The sequence below is a fragment of the Sarcophilus harrisii genome, chromosome 4 (genome assembly GCF_902635505.1).
Source record: "Sarcophilus harrisii chromosome 4, mSarHar1.11, whole genome shotgun sequence".
NCBI lineage: Eukaryota > Metazoa > Chordata > Mammalia > Dasyuromorphia > Dasyuridae > Sarcophilus > Sarcophilus harrisii.
The window spans coordinates 362,811,861-362,824,943 of record NC_045429.1 but is presented as its reverse complement, the minus strand read 5'-3'; the positions used below and the strand labels follow the sequence as shown (position 1 = coordinate 362,824,943).

At 39.2% G+C, this 13,083-nt stretch overlaps 1 protein-coding gene across 2 annotated transcripts in view; it reads left to right on the top strand.

The window, feature by feature from the left end:
- Positions 1-13,083, top strand: part of CFAP45 (cilia and flagella associated protein 45) — a 51,883-nt gene that overhangs the window by 12,590 nt on the left and 26,210 nt on the right. Inside the window, exons 1-7 of one of the 2 annotated variants that reach the window (XM_031966840.1) lie at positions 300-378; positions 2,223-2,348; positions 5,332-5,465; positions 7,053-7,197; positions 7,651-7,821; positions 10,930-11,108; positions 12,631-12,760. In XM_031966840.1, coding sequence (XP_031822700.1) covers positions 2,307-2,348; positions 5,332-5,465; positions 7,053-7,197; positions 7,651-7,821; positions 10,930-11,108; positions 12,631-12,760 — 801 coding nt within the window. In that variant the 5' untranslated portion in view covers positions 300-378; positions 2,223-2,306. Of the gene's footprint in view, positions 1-299; positions 379-2,222; positions 2,349-5,331; positions 5,466-7,052; positions 7,198-7,650; positions 7,822-10,929; positions 11,109-12,630; positions 12,761-13,083 lie in introns of those variants that run through there. The other variant, XM_012548009.3, reaches the window with a different exon arrangement.

Sequence of the window (13,083 nt, the reverse complement as noted above, 5' to 3'; positions counted from 1 at the left end):
CCCATTGCTGTTCCAAGTCCAAGGGAGAGTTGACAGAATATCAAATCAATGTGCTCAAAAGATGGTGGAGAACTTCGATCTCTCCGTATCAGATCTTTTCCTGCTAACTTATAAACGTATCCACGTTTCTCCCTCACTTGCTCCAACCATCTCTGCTAGCTATTGCCATAAATCTTTTTTAGTCATAATGGCTAAATTTCTTGAGAAAGCAGCGCTAGCTTTTATATAGAGATTTAAGGTTTACAAAATGCTTTGCAAATATTTCATTTTATCCTCCCAATAATCCTGTAAAGTAGCTGTTCTTCTTATTCCCATTTTACAGATGAAGAAATTTAGACACACAGAAGTTTTGTCTGCAGTCAAATTTCCTGACTCCAGGTCAGTTACTTTATCTATTGCACCGTCAATCTGCTTTTAAAGCACAGCTTTGATTGTGTCACCCCGAGTGATTCAGTAAACTTAAATAGTTCCACATCAAATATAAAGTGCTCTTTCTTACATTTTCAGAAATCTTAACATGTTATTCCTTTCTATGTATTCACCACTCTGTATGACCCAGTGAAATTGTTCTTGAATATGATATTCCATTTCTTGACTGTGCAATTTTTTTGTACTATCTGTCCTCATGCTTGGAGTATTCCCCTTCTTCATCTTTATATCTCTAAACTTTCCTGGTTTCCTTAAAAATTTAGTTCAGATCCTTCCTTCTATAGTAGACCTTTAAAGTCTTTTGCCAATGTTAGTACCTCCCCTTTGAAATGACCTCCCACCTGCACTGAATTTATCTTATATGTTCCTAGTTATTTACACATTGTTCCCATATTATGATATGAGGTTTTTTTTTTTTTTTAAAGAGAGTGTATTATTTTGCTTTTCTTTGTATTCCTAGTGCTTAGCTTTAGTGCCTGGCCATAATTGTTTAGTATATGCTTATTGATTGACTGACTACATAAATGACTACAAAAATGGGTGGGATTAATCATGGATGGGCTAACCAACCTACTGATATTTTATCATCCAAGCTGTTTGTTTTTCTCTAGTCTATGGTTTTATGCCAAGGTTTATTTAGTTTTAACTTTGATATCTCTACTTACAGAAAGCTTCCTGGAGAGCAGTTTGGAATAAAAGAAAAAAAACTTAGACTAATGCCTGCTAGAGGAAAAGAATGGCCTGAGTTTGCAAGTGGGAGTGAATGTAGTTGGATTTATAAATAGATTTGCTCAAGAAACAAAGGTGGTAAAAAGGGGACTTACAGTTGGTGAAGGAGTCTTGAAGCTTAGTCTGAGGAATTAGCATTTCAGGTGGCAAGTGGTGGGAAGTACCATAAATTTGGGGGCTGGAAAATGAGATGATCTGATTTGCTTTAAAAGAGAGTAATAATAATAACTAACATTTATATAACTTGTTACTTATATGATCTCTTTGGAATCTTATAATAAGCCTGTAAAATTTATATAAGGTAAGTACAAGTATTAATATTTCTATTTTAGAGTCTAAGGCTTACAGAAAAAAGTGTCTTGCAGATCAGTGGTACACATAGCTAATGTCAAAGATTCAGTTTGATCCTTTTCTGTACGATTCCTTGGCTAGGACTCTATCCAACTCTATCCCAGGAGATAAGTGGTCTTCTGAATTTAAATTCTTCCATCATTCCTGCTTATTATTTAACTCTGGATTTTTCCTGATTACAAAAGGGACACCCCATTCTCCACTGGTAGAACCTTGTTGGGCTTTTTCATAGCTACAGAGATCCATATCCTCACTGACTGAGTCCTCTGCTCTGGTGGAGGCACCTCTAATAGAGTGGGACACCTCTTTGTACACTACATCTCCTAGGATTTATTCAGGTTCTTTCTCTGGGAAGTTTTATATGTATAAATGAATACTCTTTTCCTGCTGTAATATACTTGATTAATTTCCTTTCCTATTGTTCCATTGGAAAAAAATTCTTTCCTTGGGAGCCTGGCCCAATGACTATTTGCTAATAAATCAGGGGTCACCAATTTCTTGAGTCCTGAGTGCCACTAACAGTAATTTCACAGAGAGAATTTTCCTTCAATTCCTGCCAAAGGGAGTCAATGATTCCAAAAAATGTTATATGCAAAAAATCCTTGGGGAATAGGATACTTGCTTGCCTTGATTTAAATTCATGTCATTATACTTGTGATCTTCAATTTATCTTCCTGCTTTCCTCTCTCCTCACTTTCCCTCCATTCCTCCAGCCACTAAGTGCAGCTGGTATCCTGAGCTCCTCCTCTAGCACTTCCAACAGATCAAGGAACCGGACCCGCTACCGGACCAAGGCCATGAACTCTGAGGTTGATGAGAGCCTCTTTGGTGGTGGCAAGGTAACCTCCTGCTCGGTGATTTCCTCACAACTCCCCTTTGTGATCTCCTTTTTGAAATACATATATGAATTACCCCTGAGGCAGTGGCCTAGATTACTGCCAATTAATGCTCATGATGCTACCTGCTCCCCAGAGACATTCTGTGGTTGTCACTGAGATCAGAGTGACAGAGCTCTGGAGCACCTGCAATAAACTGTGGGCATTTGAACAAGGTGACTTATTTCCTCCACCCCAAGCCTTCCCTGCCTTCCAGGTTTTAAGAACAGCTGGGATGCTAACAGGAAAGCTGGGGGAGCTATTTGGTACAAATGAGTCCATGCCAGATCGCCTCCTTTTTGAGGAGGAAGGTGGGTCTTGGGATGAAGACATTTGAGAATCACCACTAGATTCTGCCAAGATCAATAAACCAGTCTTGCAAGCACAGAACATTGAATTTTGTTGCTCTCTATAGTTTTCTTCATCCAAAGGAATGAAACCCAAGAAATGAATACTCCTTTCCTGCTGTAATATACCTTGATTAATTTCCTTTCCTATTGTTCCATTGGAAAAAATGTCTTTCCTTGGGAGCCTGGCCCAGCGACTATTTGCTAATAAACCAGGGGGTCACCAATTTCTTTTTTTTTTTTTTTTTTAATTTAATAGCCTTTTATTTACAGGTTATATGCATGGGTAACTTTACAGCATTAACAATTGCCAAACCTCTTGTTCCAATTTTTCACCTCTTATTCCCCCCCACCCCCTCCCCCAGATGGCAGGATGACCAGTAGATGTTAAATATATTAAAATATAAATTAGATACACAATAAGTATACATGGGGGGTCACCAATTTCTTGCATCCTGAGTGCCACTAACATTTTAACAACGCCCATGAGCACCTCGGTGAGGTATGAAGCTTAAGTAAGGGAGAAAACAGAAAATAAAAGAGAAGGGATTGGAAAAGTAGAAGAAAAAAGAAAAGCAAGGGAAGGAAAAATATGAAAGCGGTATCTCTGGTGGGGAGGTGCCTCCACTAGTAATTGCCCTAAGAAGCACCAATATATCTGACTTGAACCATTTAGAGTGGAATTATGAAAGGCTTTCCAGGGTTTTTTTTTTCCCCCCAGGAATCAGCATGCTTCCTTTTAGAAGCTCCCACCTAGTATTATACCTATTGATGGGAAAAAAGGGAATGTAGTTTCACTTGAAAATTAAACCTGGAAATGGGCTATTCTCAGTGGAACTTGGCTAGGTCTGGACATGGGTTAAGCGTCCAGTGAACAATCTCTTCTGGTAAGGGAAAGGAATAATCAGGAGAAAGCCTTGCCTTCAGTTTTCTTTTCTTGGGCTGAGTACCTGGAGGTGGAAAAACATGTTGTAATGCATAGAAGGCCCTGATTTGGCAGTAGGTGGCAGGAGTTTCCTGCAGTCTGTGTGATAACCCACACAGAAGCCCAGGCCAGGCACCAGGTGGCAGCAGCATCTTGGAGAAATAGCATTTGAAGAGTCAGATTTTTATGGCCTGGGAGGGCCATTGAGAAACTGATCCAACTCTCTCTCTACTGGACAGTCGCACATCTATAGCATATCGTACAAGTGAATATCTCTTTTATTTCTTAGGACCTCTAGGGACAAAGCTTCCACAGCTGCCCTCAGTCTACACTGTTGGGAAAATTCTATTTAATCTGCATCCTTTCTGCTGTTTGTTCCAAGTCCCATGCTAGCCTGAGTTTCTTTATCTGGAAAATAAGGCTAATCTCTAGTTCCTTCCAATTTTATGTCTTTGATTTGATAAGTGTTCAAAGAAGGTACTGAGATAATTTGTACAAGTGAACATCTCTCCTGTTCCTTAGGACCCCCAGGGACAAACCTTCCACAGCTTCCCTCAGTCTACACTGTTAGAAAAATTCTATATTATCTGCATCCTTCCTGCTGTTTGTTCCAAGTCCCATGCTAGCCCGAGTTTCTTTATCTGGAAAATAAGGCTAATCTCTAGTTCCTTCCAATTCTGTCTTTGATTTGATAAGTGTTCAGAGAAGGTACTGAGATAATTCATACAAGTGAACATCTCTCCTATTTCTTAGGACCCCCAGGGACAAAGCTTCCACCAGCTTCCCTTAGTCTACACTGTTAGGAAAATTCTATATAATCTGCATCCTTCCTGCTGTTTGTTCCAAGTCCCATGCTAGCCCGAGTTTCTTTATCTGGAAAATAAGGCTAATTTCTAGTCCCTTCCAATTCTACATTTTTGATTTGATAAGTGTTTAGAGAAGGCACTGAGAGAATTTTCCAAGTTTAGATTGATTAATTTAATATCACACAATGTAGTTTTGGGAATCTTAGATCTTTTAGGGGGGGAAAAAAGAAATCAAGTTAACCCAGTGATTCAAAATAATTCATTATTTTTTTTAATCAAATGCAGAGCACTAGAACACACGAGTGTGATGTAAAAGAAAAAAAAAATTATGATTGACTATCAAAGGTCCCTTGATTCAAATCTCAGCTTTACTATTGATTTTGTTGTATGACCTTATGGTTTTCTCATCTATAAAATAGGAGAATTAGATTAGATGATCACTAGAGTTATTTCTAATTCCTAAGTTTTATGCTTCTCCCCCCAAACTAGGGAATCTTCCAGACATTTAGTCACTTGCAGATATTGGTAGAAATGTATATTATAAAGTAGGACATTCTTTTTCAGCAGCTACTGAATAGGATTATCATGAAAAGGTGGGAAGAAGGGGATGAAAGGGGAGGAGGGGTCAAATATTTAAAAAAAGACAAAACTTTTGGTCATATTCAAATAGAGAATATAATCTAGTTTCCCTTAGTGTCTTAACATTCATTTCAGTTTTACAATCTGGGCCTCAGTTTATCTTTTAGTGCTTGGTTTTTGGGTGGATAGAGAATCCAAATGAAGGGATTCCTGGGGACTCAAACTGGTGAGAAAAGAGTGGGAAGAAGTTTTCGTGGCCAGCTGGTGAGCTGCCCCTTCTGGCCTTGCAGCACTCTCGTCAGAACCGAAGTGAGAGCCCCATTGTGCTTCTAAGGGACAAGCAATGTATCCAGAAGACCTTGGGCTGGACCCACAAGCCGGAGACCATCCAGCTTATCACTCGAGACATGGTCCGGGATCTTGTGTAAGTAGCTGGGCCCAGTCACCCTTCCCCTTTCCCTCTTTCCTCTTGGCTTAGAGTAGTATATTGAGATAAGAAAATCCCTCCTGGCTTGTCTCATCACTCCTTTTCCCATTCTCCTTTTTGGCTTTCCCCTTTTGTTTTAGGGTTTGGAGTTTTTCCTCTGTCTTGCCCTCTTCCTTTTTTTTATCCCTGCCTCATTCCATGTTCTTTCTTTCCCATTTTCTTCAACTTAGGAGCTAGAAAAGGGGAAGGACTCATGGGATGTTTGGCCCTCCCCTTTCCTCCCTATTCCCTTCCCACTAGTGCTCCTGGTAAAGGGAAATTAGCTGGATGAGTCAGTTCCTTTCTGGTGCCTTAAGAGTCTGATGCAAAGGAAAACTGACCAGCTGCCTAATTAACCTCTTGGCTTCTTCCCAAAGTGGCTGGCCACAAATGGGAAATGCTGGGTTCCTTTGGGATTAGCTCAGCACTGTTTCCTAGTGGCCCCCTCCTTGTCCTGGCCCCCCTCCTTCTAGATCTGGGCCTGAGTAGGAATCTGGAGAAGAGCCACTTCTTTGTAGTAGTTGGTGCTTAGCTAACTCGGTTACTGTCCATTCCCTTCCCTCCTGCTGTGGTCTTGCACTCCCTGCAGCTCCAAGAAATCAGGGGCCAGGGGGACACACTGGGGATGTTGCCCCGAGAGCTCTCTTCAGTTATTTTTGTTTATAGCTCTGGGGTACCCTTATCCTTTCTCCCCCTTACCTCCAATTATATTTCCATTCACCAGAGACCTCCATATCTGAGGGTGGGACAATTATATAAGGTGATTGTCAACAGGAGGCACATTAAGCTGGTCCTGACCCATACCATTTGGGGTTCTTATTCTCTGAGGTTCTGAGCATATTGGATTGTTCCAGATGCAAGACTCCATGGGGCTGTGCCTTTCGGTTAACCTCGGTATCCTGGCCAAATCCCAAATATGCTTTCTCATTCTGTCTGTCTCCTGCAATCCCCCCACTGGTTTTATTAGATGAGGTTTCACTTCCTGTCTCAAAGCAATTGCGTCTTATTCTTGTGTGCCTGTTAAAATGCCTCACCCAGAAGCAGCTTCATTCCTAAGGTGACCCCCTCTGCTGCTCCCTCCCCCACCTTTAATGTAGGTTATATAATTATAATTAGTTATTGGTTTGTTGAGTGCGTTGGGCAGCTGGGAAGGAGAGGTCTATAGACATGTCAGCTGCTATTGTTGATCAGAGATTTTAATTAATATTTAGTGTTCAAAGCTTCTGTCTGGGCTGGATGAACAGGGATGTTTAAGTGTTCCTCTGGTGGCCTTCATCCTGCTTCCCTTTGCCCATTTAGAGAGGAGATTCATCCCTTAAAACTTCCCTTTTTTTTTGATTCCTTGTAATAAATGATATTTCTACTTTTTCTCTATTGGTTCCAGTTGGCTTGGGTGGAAATACCTCATATTGAGTAACTGGCTATGTGCCAGGAGGTGGGTTTTGTGGTAGGGATAGGAGAAAGGATATTCATTTGTATTTGTATTTTTTTCTTTTTTTTTCCTCTTTGATTCTTGTCTCCACTTTTGGTTATATCTCCCATTAGAATCCCCACAGAAGACCCTTCAGGAGAGTCTCTTATTATCAGCCCTGAGGAGTTTGAACGGATCAAGTTTGCTTCCCGAGTGCTTACCCAGGAAGAACGAAATGCCATTGAAGAGGCTCACAGGAAGGAAAGGGCCGATGTCTTGGTAGCTAACCTTGCCAACCTTGGCCTCTGTGGATCCACTGGTGGCTTGGGGATATGTTGGAGGAGAGGTTGACTTCTCACCAGATAAATGGGAGCTCAGATTAAAAGACCCCAAGGAAGGACGGATGGAAAGTTAGACTGAATTCTAAGGAGCATTCATTAAAAAAAATGGCAGAAGAGTTCAGCTAGAATGATGACCAAAGAAACTACAAATAGGAAGGGCAATAGTGAGGATGGAGCTAAGAGATGAAACTTTTTGCTTCTTAGTGATGAGATGGAGTGAGGAGTAGAAATTCCATTGGAGCACATTGGAGAGATCAGACCCAGAACAAAATATTTAGGCAGCAGTCCCAACCTCAATGGGACTTCAAGGTCCCTTCCCTTTATATCTATGATCTTAAATGGATCAGATACCCCTCCACACACCCTGCTGAGATGGACTGATCTCTCCCAGAATGCAGTGACCCTTCGAAAGCAGATGATGAAACAGAAGGAGATGGTACGGCAGAAGAATAGGAAGCTCAACGACCTGGAGGAGGAGGCCAAGGAAAGGGCACAGAATCTCCTGGAGAAAGCCAATGCAATGAGGATGGAGCAAGAGGTGGAGATCAAAGACATGAACCAGGTAAGTGAGGCTGCTGATTATCTCCTATTCCTGTCAGCCTTTTCATTCTCATCCTGGGTGGTCAAAGATACTGGAGGCTTGTGGAAGATGGAAGGTGAAGTCCAAGCTGTGCCCATGGTGGGTCTAGATAGCTCAGGGTGCATGAGATTTGGTCCTGATCTTTCTATTGTGACCATAACTAGTGGCTCAGGAAATGAGGTTCTGGGCGTAAGAAAGGAGAAAGTGGGCACTGCTGTCCTGGTGCTAGAAGTGCTCCGGCTGATTACATCTTGTTTCTTGTTGGTTCATTGAATGTCCAAATGTCAGGAGTTTACCATTCCCCCAGTAGAACCAATTCCTGTTCCTCTACCTCTGATCCTCTCAGTTTTTCCTTCTTTCCTCTTTTCCAGAGTCCCTAGCTCTCCTTGTTCCCCTTTTCCATAATCTCCCTTCCTGGCTGTCAAATCAAACTCTTCTAATCTGAAAAAAATCAGGGATTGGGGCTTGCCTAAGTGTGCTGGGTCCACATTCTGTGCTCCATATTCAATCGATCAATAAGAATCTCTTAAGCACTTAGTATGTTAGGCACTGAGCATACAAAGGCACAAGTGAAATAGTCCCTGCCCTCAAAGAGTTTCCATTCTATCAAGGAGTCCAACATGTATATAATTAAGAAGAAACAAAATAAATATAAGGTGCATTTTCAGGGATGAGGCACTAGGTGTGGATGGGGATCTAGGAAGGCTTCCTGTATAAAGTTTCGCATGAGCAGAATTTCAAAGGAAAATGGGATTATAAGAGATGAAGGTGAAGTGGGAGTGTATGGCAGTCACAGAAAACAGCCTGTGCAAAGGTAGTAAGGTGGGAGATAAAGTGATGTGTGTAAGAAACAGCAAACTGGCAGAGTATGGGAAAGGGAGGAAAATATCACAATATTATCCAACTCAAGTAGGAACAGGTCATCATACTACCTGTAAGGATCTCTGCTGGTCATAGAAGGAATTTTTAAAACCACATATTAAAATTATCTATATCCTATCATTTTTAAATTTTGTTAAATATTATTTAGCACTAATGTTAAATATATTGTTAAATATTGCCTGATCAGTTTTTAATCTTGTTTGGACAGCATGTGGGAGTGTTTCTAGACTCTGGCCCAGTGTTTAATACCTCTGGTATACAGTGTAGTTCTGATCTAAAGATTAGAAATATTGTTTGGGGCCAGGTTGTGAATGGCTTTAAAAGCTAAACAGAGGAGCTTATCTTTGATTCAAGAGGGCAATAGGGAGCCACTAGAGTTTATTGAGTTAGAGGAGTGATGCAGTCAGATTTACACTTTAGGAAAATCACTTTGACAGCTGTATGAGAGAAACTAGGGGCAAAAAAGCCAATTAAAAGGCTCTTGCAGTACTCTAGGTGAGTGGAGATGAGGGCTTGAACCTAGAATGATGAACAGGTGAGTAGAGAGAAGAGGACAGAGGTGAGCCATATTGTGGAGGTGAAAATGGGAAGATTTGATAATTACTTGAAGAAGATGATGAATACACATTTAGGATATATATTTGTGAATTTTTAAAAAAATGAATATTTTGTTGATTTTTTATTTAAATAAACTAAACCAATTAATTTAACTTTTTTAACAATTAAAAACTCAACTTTATTTTCAAATGAAAACTTGAAAAAAGTGAGACACCATTTATTTAATTTGTTTTGAAATAAGGTATGTTTGAGACATCTGGCACATTCATACATGAGTAAGGATAATTACAATGTTAACTTAGGTTGAGGATCTAAGTTCAAATTCCATTTCTGATGATTATTATGAAACTTCATACATTTTCTTTTTATCTTTATTAATTGATTTATTTTTTTCTGGTTGTACATGTATATTAACTTTTAAAATACACATTTTTAAAAATAACTTTTTATTGACAGAACCCATGCCAAGGTAATTTTTTACCACATTATCCCTTGCAGTCACTTCTGTTTCAATTTTTTCCCTCCCTGCCTCTACCCCCTGCCTCAGATGGCAAGCAGTCCTAAACATATTAAATAGGTTACAGTATATCCTAGATACAATATATGTGTGCAGAACTGAACAGTTCTCTTGTTGCACAGGGAGAATTGGACTCAGAAGGTATAAATAACCTGGGAAGAAAAACAAAAATGCAAGCAGTTTACATTCATTTCCCAGTGTTCTTTCTTTGGGCGTAGTTGCTTCTTTCCATCCTTGATCAATTGAAACTGAGTTAGATCTCTTTGTTGAAGAAATCCACTTCCATCAGAATACATTCTTATACAGTATCGTTGTTGAGGTATATAATCTCCTGGTTCTGCTCATTTCACTTAGTGTCAGTTCATGTAAGTCTCTCCAAGCCTCTCTGTATTCATCCTGCTGGTCATTTCTTACAGAACAATAATATTCCATAATATTCATATACCACAATTTACTCAACCATTCTCCAATTGATGGGCATCCATTCATAAAATACACATTTCTTTATAAATCATGTTGGGAGAGAAAAATAAGAAGAAAAGGGAAAAAACATGGGAGAGAAAAAATAACCCAGAAAAAGAAGTGAACATAGTATATGTTGATTTATATTCAATCTCTATAGTTTTTTTCTAGCCAAAGTTTTTTGGAATTGCCTTGGATATTATCAGGTCTTTAGGAAAATCATTTGTCCTCAACAGACCTGAGTTTTCTTACCCATAAAATGAGGGAGTTAGATGACCTTTTTTTTTCTGTCCATTTTTTCTTTATAAAGCTTTTTATTTGTCAAAAAATATGCATGGATAATTCTTCAACATTAACCCTTATAGAGCCTTGTGTTCCAATTTTTCTCTCCCTTCCCCCTCTCCCCCAGATGGCAAGTAGTCCAATATATGTTAAATATGATAGAAAAATATGAATGTGGTAGAAATATGTAAGTGACATTTAAAGGTCCTTTCCAGTTGTAGATATATAGTCCTATTATTATATTTGCTTTTCTTGGCTTCTAATTAATTAGAGCTAGGGATTCAACATTTGATTCCCCTTTCCTCCTGTCCTTCCCCAATTACTTCTTTGTGTAAAAAGTACACTTTCATCCCTAAATTTAGTGCTATAATCTCTTATTCACTCCTCAGATAATCCGAAATGCCAGATGTCATGCCATCCGTGATGCTCAGATCCTGGAGAAGCGATTAATCCAAAAGGAGATGGACACAGAGGAGAAGCGACTGGACCAGATTATGGAATTGGAACGGCAGAAAGCCATTGAGAGGGAGGAAGAACTACTCAGGAAGCGGAAAGAAGAAAGAATACGGTAAGCTGTCTAAATTGGCATTTCTGTCCTGGCCACTTACAATCGCTTTTAAGTTCATGTTGAATACCAATGAAAGAAGAGGTAAGAAACGATCTTCGTTATCAGAAAATACTGTTATTATAAAACCTTCACTAAGTACTGTAGAGAAATGCCTCAGGAGGGAAGAGACATCCTGGACTCCGGAGTTTTCACTTGGTGGACTTGATTCCATTATAGCTGATTCTAGTCCTTGACCAGCACTCTGAGGATGCTGGATATTTTCCCAGTTCTTTGGTCCTTCCCAGAGCCTCAAACCCAGGAACCTCTTGATTCTAAAACCAATGTTCCTTCAACTCTATCATGCTGGCAGGTGGGGTGTTTACCTGTAGTAAAGGGCAAAGTGGGGCAGAATAATCAACGGCAGCGCTATCACTTGAAAGACAGACTGGAAGAGCTCTGTGAACCAGACAATGGCTATTACTTCTTCTGCTGATTCCCTTTTTTATTTAGAAAAGGAAATTTTTAAAACTGCTTCCTGACCATCTTGTGGAAGGGGATAAAGATGGAGGATAAAGAAAAGAAAAAGAGACCAATGGTTTCTTTTTAAAAAAATTTTTTTATAATAGCTTTTTATTTTTCAAAATACATGCAAAGATAATTTTCAACACTCACCCTTGCAAAATCTAGTGTTCCAAATTTTTCTCCCTCCCTCCTCTTCTATCCCCTCCTCTAGATAACAATCCATTAAAGTTTAAAACATGTGCAGTTCTTGTAAACATATGTCCATATTTATCATGCTGTGCAAGAAAAATCAGAGCAAAAGGGGGAAAAATGAGAAAAGAAAAAAGACACAAGCAAGCAAATGACAACAACAAAAAAAAGTTGAAAACTATGCTGTGATCCACATTTAGTCTCCATAATTCTCTCTGGATGTGGATTGTTCTCTCCATCACAAGTCTATTGGAATTACTTTGATTCACCTCATTGGTGAAAAGAGCCAAGTCCTTCAGAGGTGATCATCATATAATCTTTATCTATTTATTTATTTTTATTAGAGCTTTAAAATTTTCAAGACATATGCCTGGATAATTTTCAACATTAACCCTTGTAAAAACTTATGTTCCAATTTTTCTTCCTCTTCTCTCTATCCTCTCCTCTACATGGCAAATAATCAAATATATGTTAAACATGGTAAAAATATAGATCATCATATAATCTTGTTGCCATGTACAATGTTCTCTTGGTTCTGTTCATTTCACTCAGTATCAGTTCCTGTAAGTCTCTCCAGGTTTCTCTGAAATCATCCTGCTGATCATTTTTTATAGAATAATAATATTCCATAACATTCATATACCACAATTTATTCAGCCATTCTCCAACTGATGGCATCCACTCAGTTTCCAGTTTCTTGCCACTACAAAAAGGGCTGCCACAAACATTTTTACAGATGTGGGTTCTTTCCTCTTTTTTAGAGACCAGTGGTTTCTAAAATGTTAAGTTGTTAAAAGTGGGGGTTGGACTGGATGGTTTCTATGATTTGTAGAGGAAGACGGCATATTATCCAGCAGATGGAAAAGAACCAGGAGGAACGGTCACTGAAGGCAGAGGTACGAGAGCAGGAGATCCAGCAGATGTTACAGTATATGGAGCAACTCCAGGAAGAAGATATAAAGGTAATGAAGACTGTCATGTCTTAAAAGGCAATCCATCCTTTACCCTTTCTTCCCATTCCCTTAATTCTCTTCCAATTCTGAAAAGTTTGATGTTCTGGGACTAGCAGGTATAGACTTTAAAAAAATTTGACATTTAAAATTTAATTTTACTTTTAAATTAGATTTTAAATTTAATTTTTAATTAAAATTTTTATTTAATTATTTTGGGCCACATTAGTCACTCCCTGATAAACACCCCCTCTCCCTCATCACTGCCATTGAATTTTCCCATGAAAAGGAGTTAATTAAAACAAGCTAACAGATTATGAATGGCACCACATATA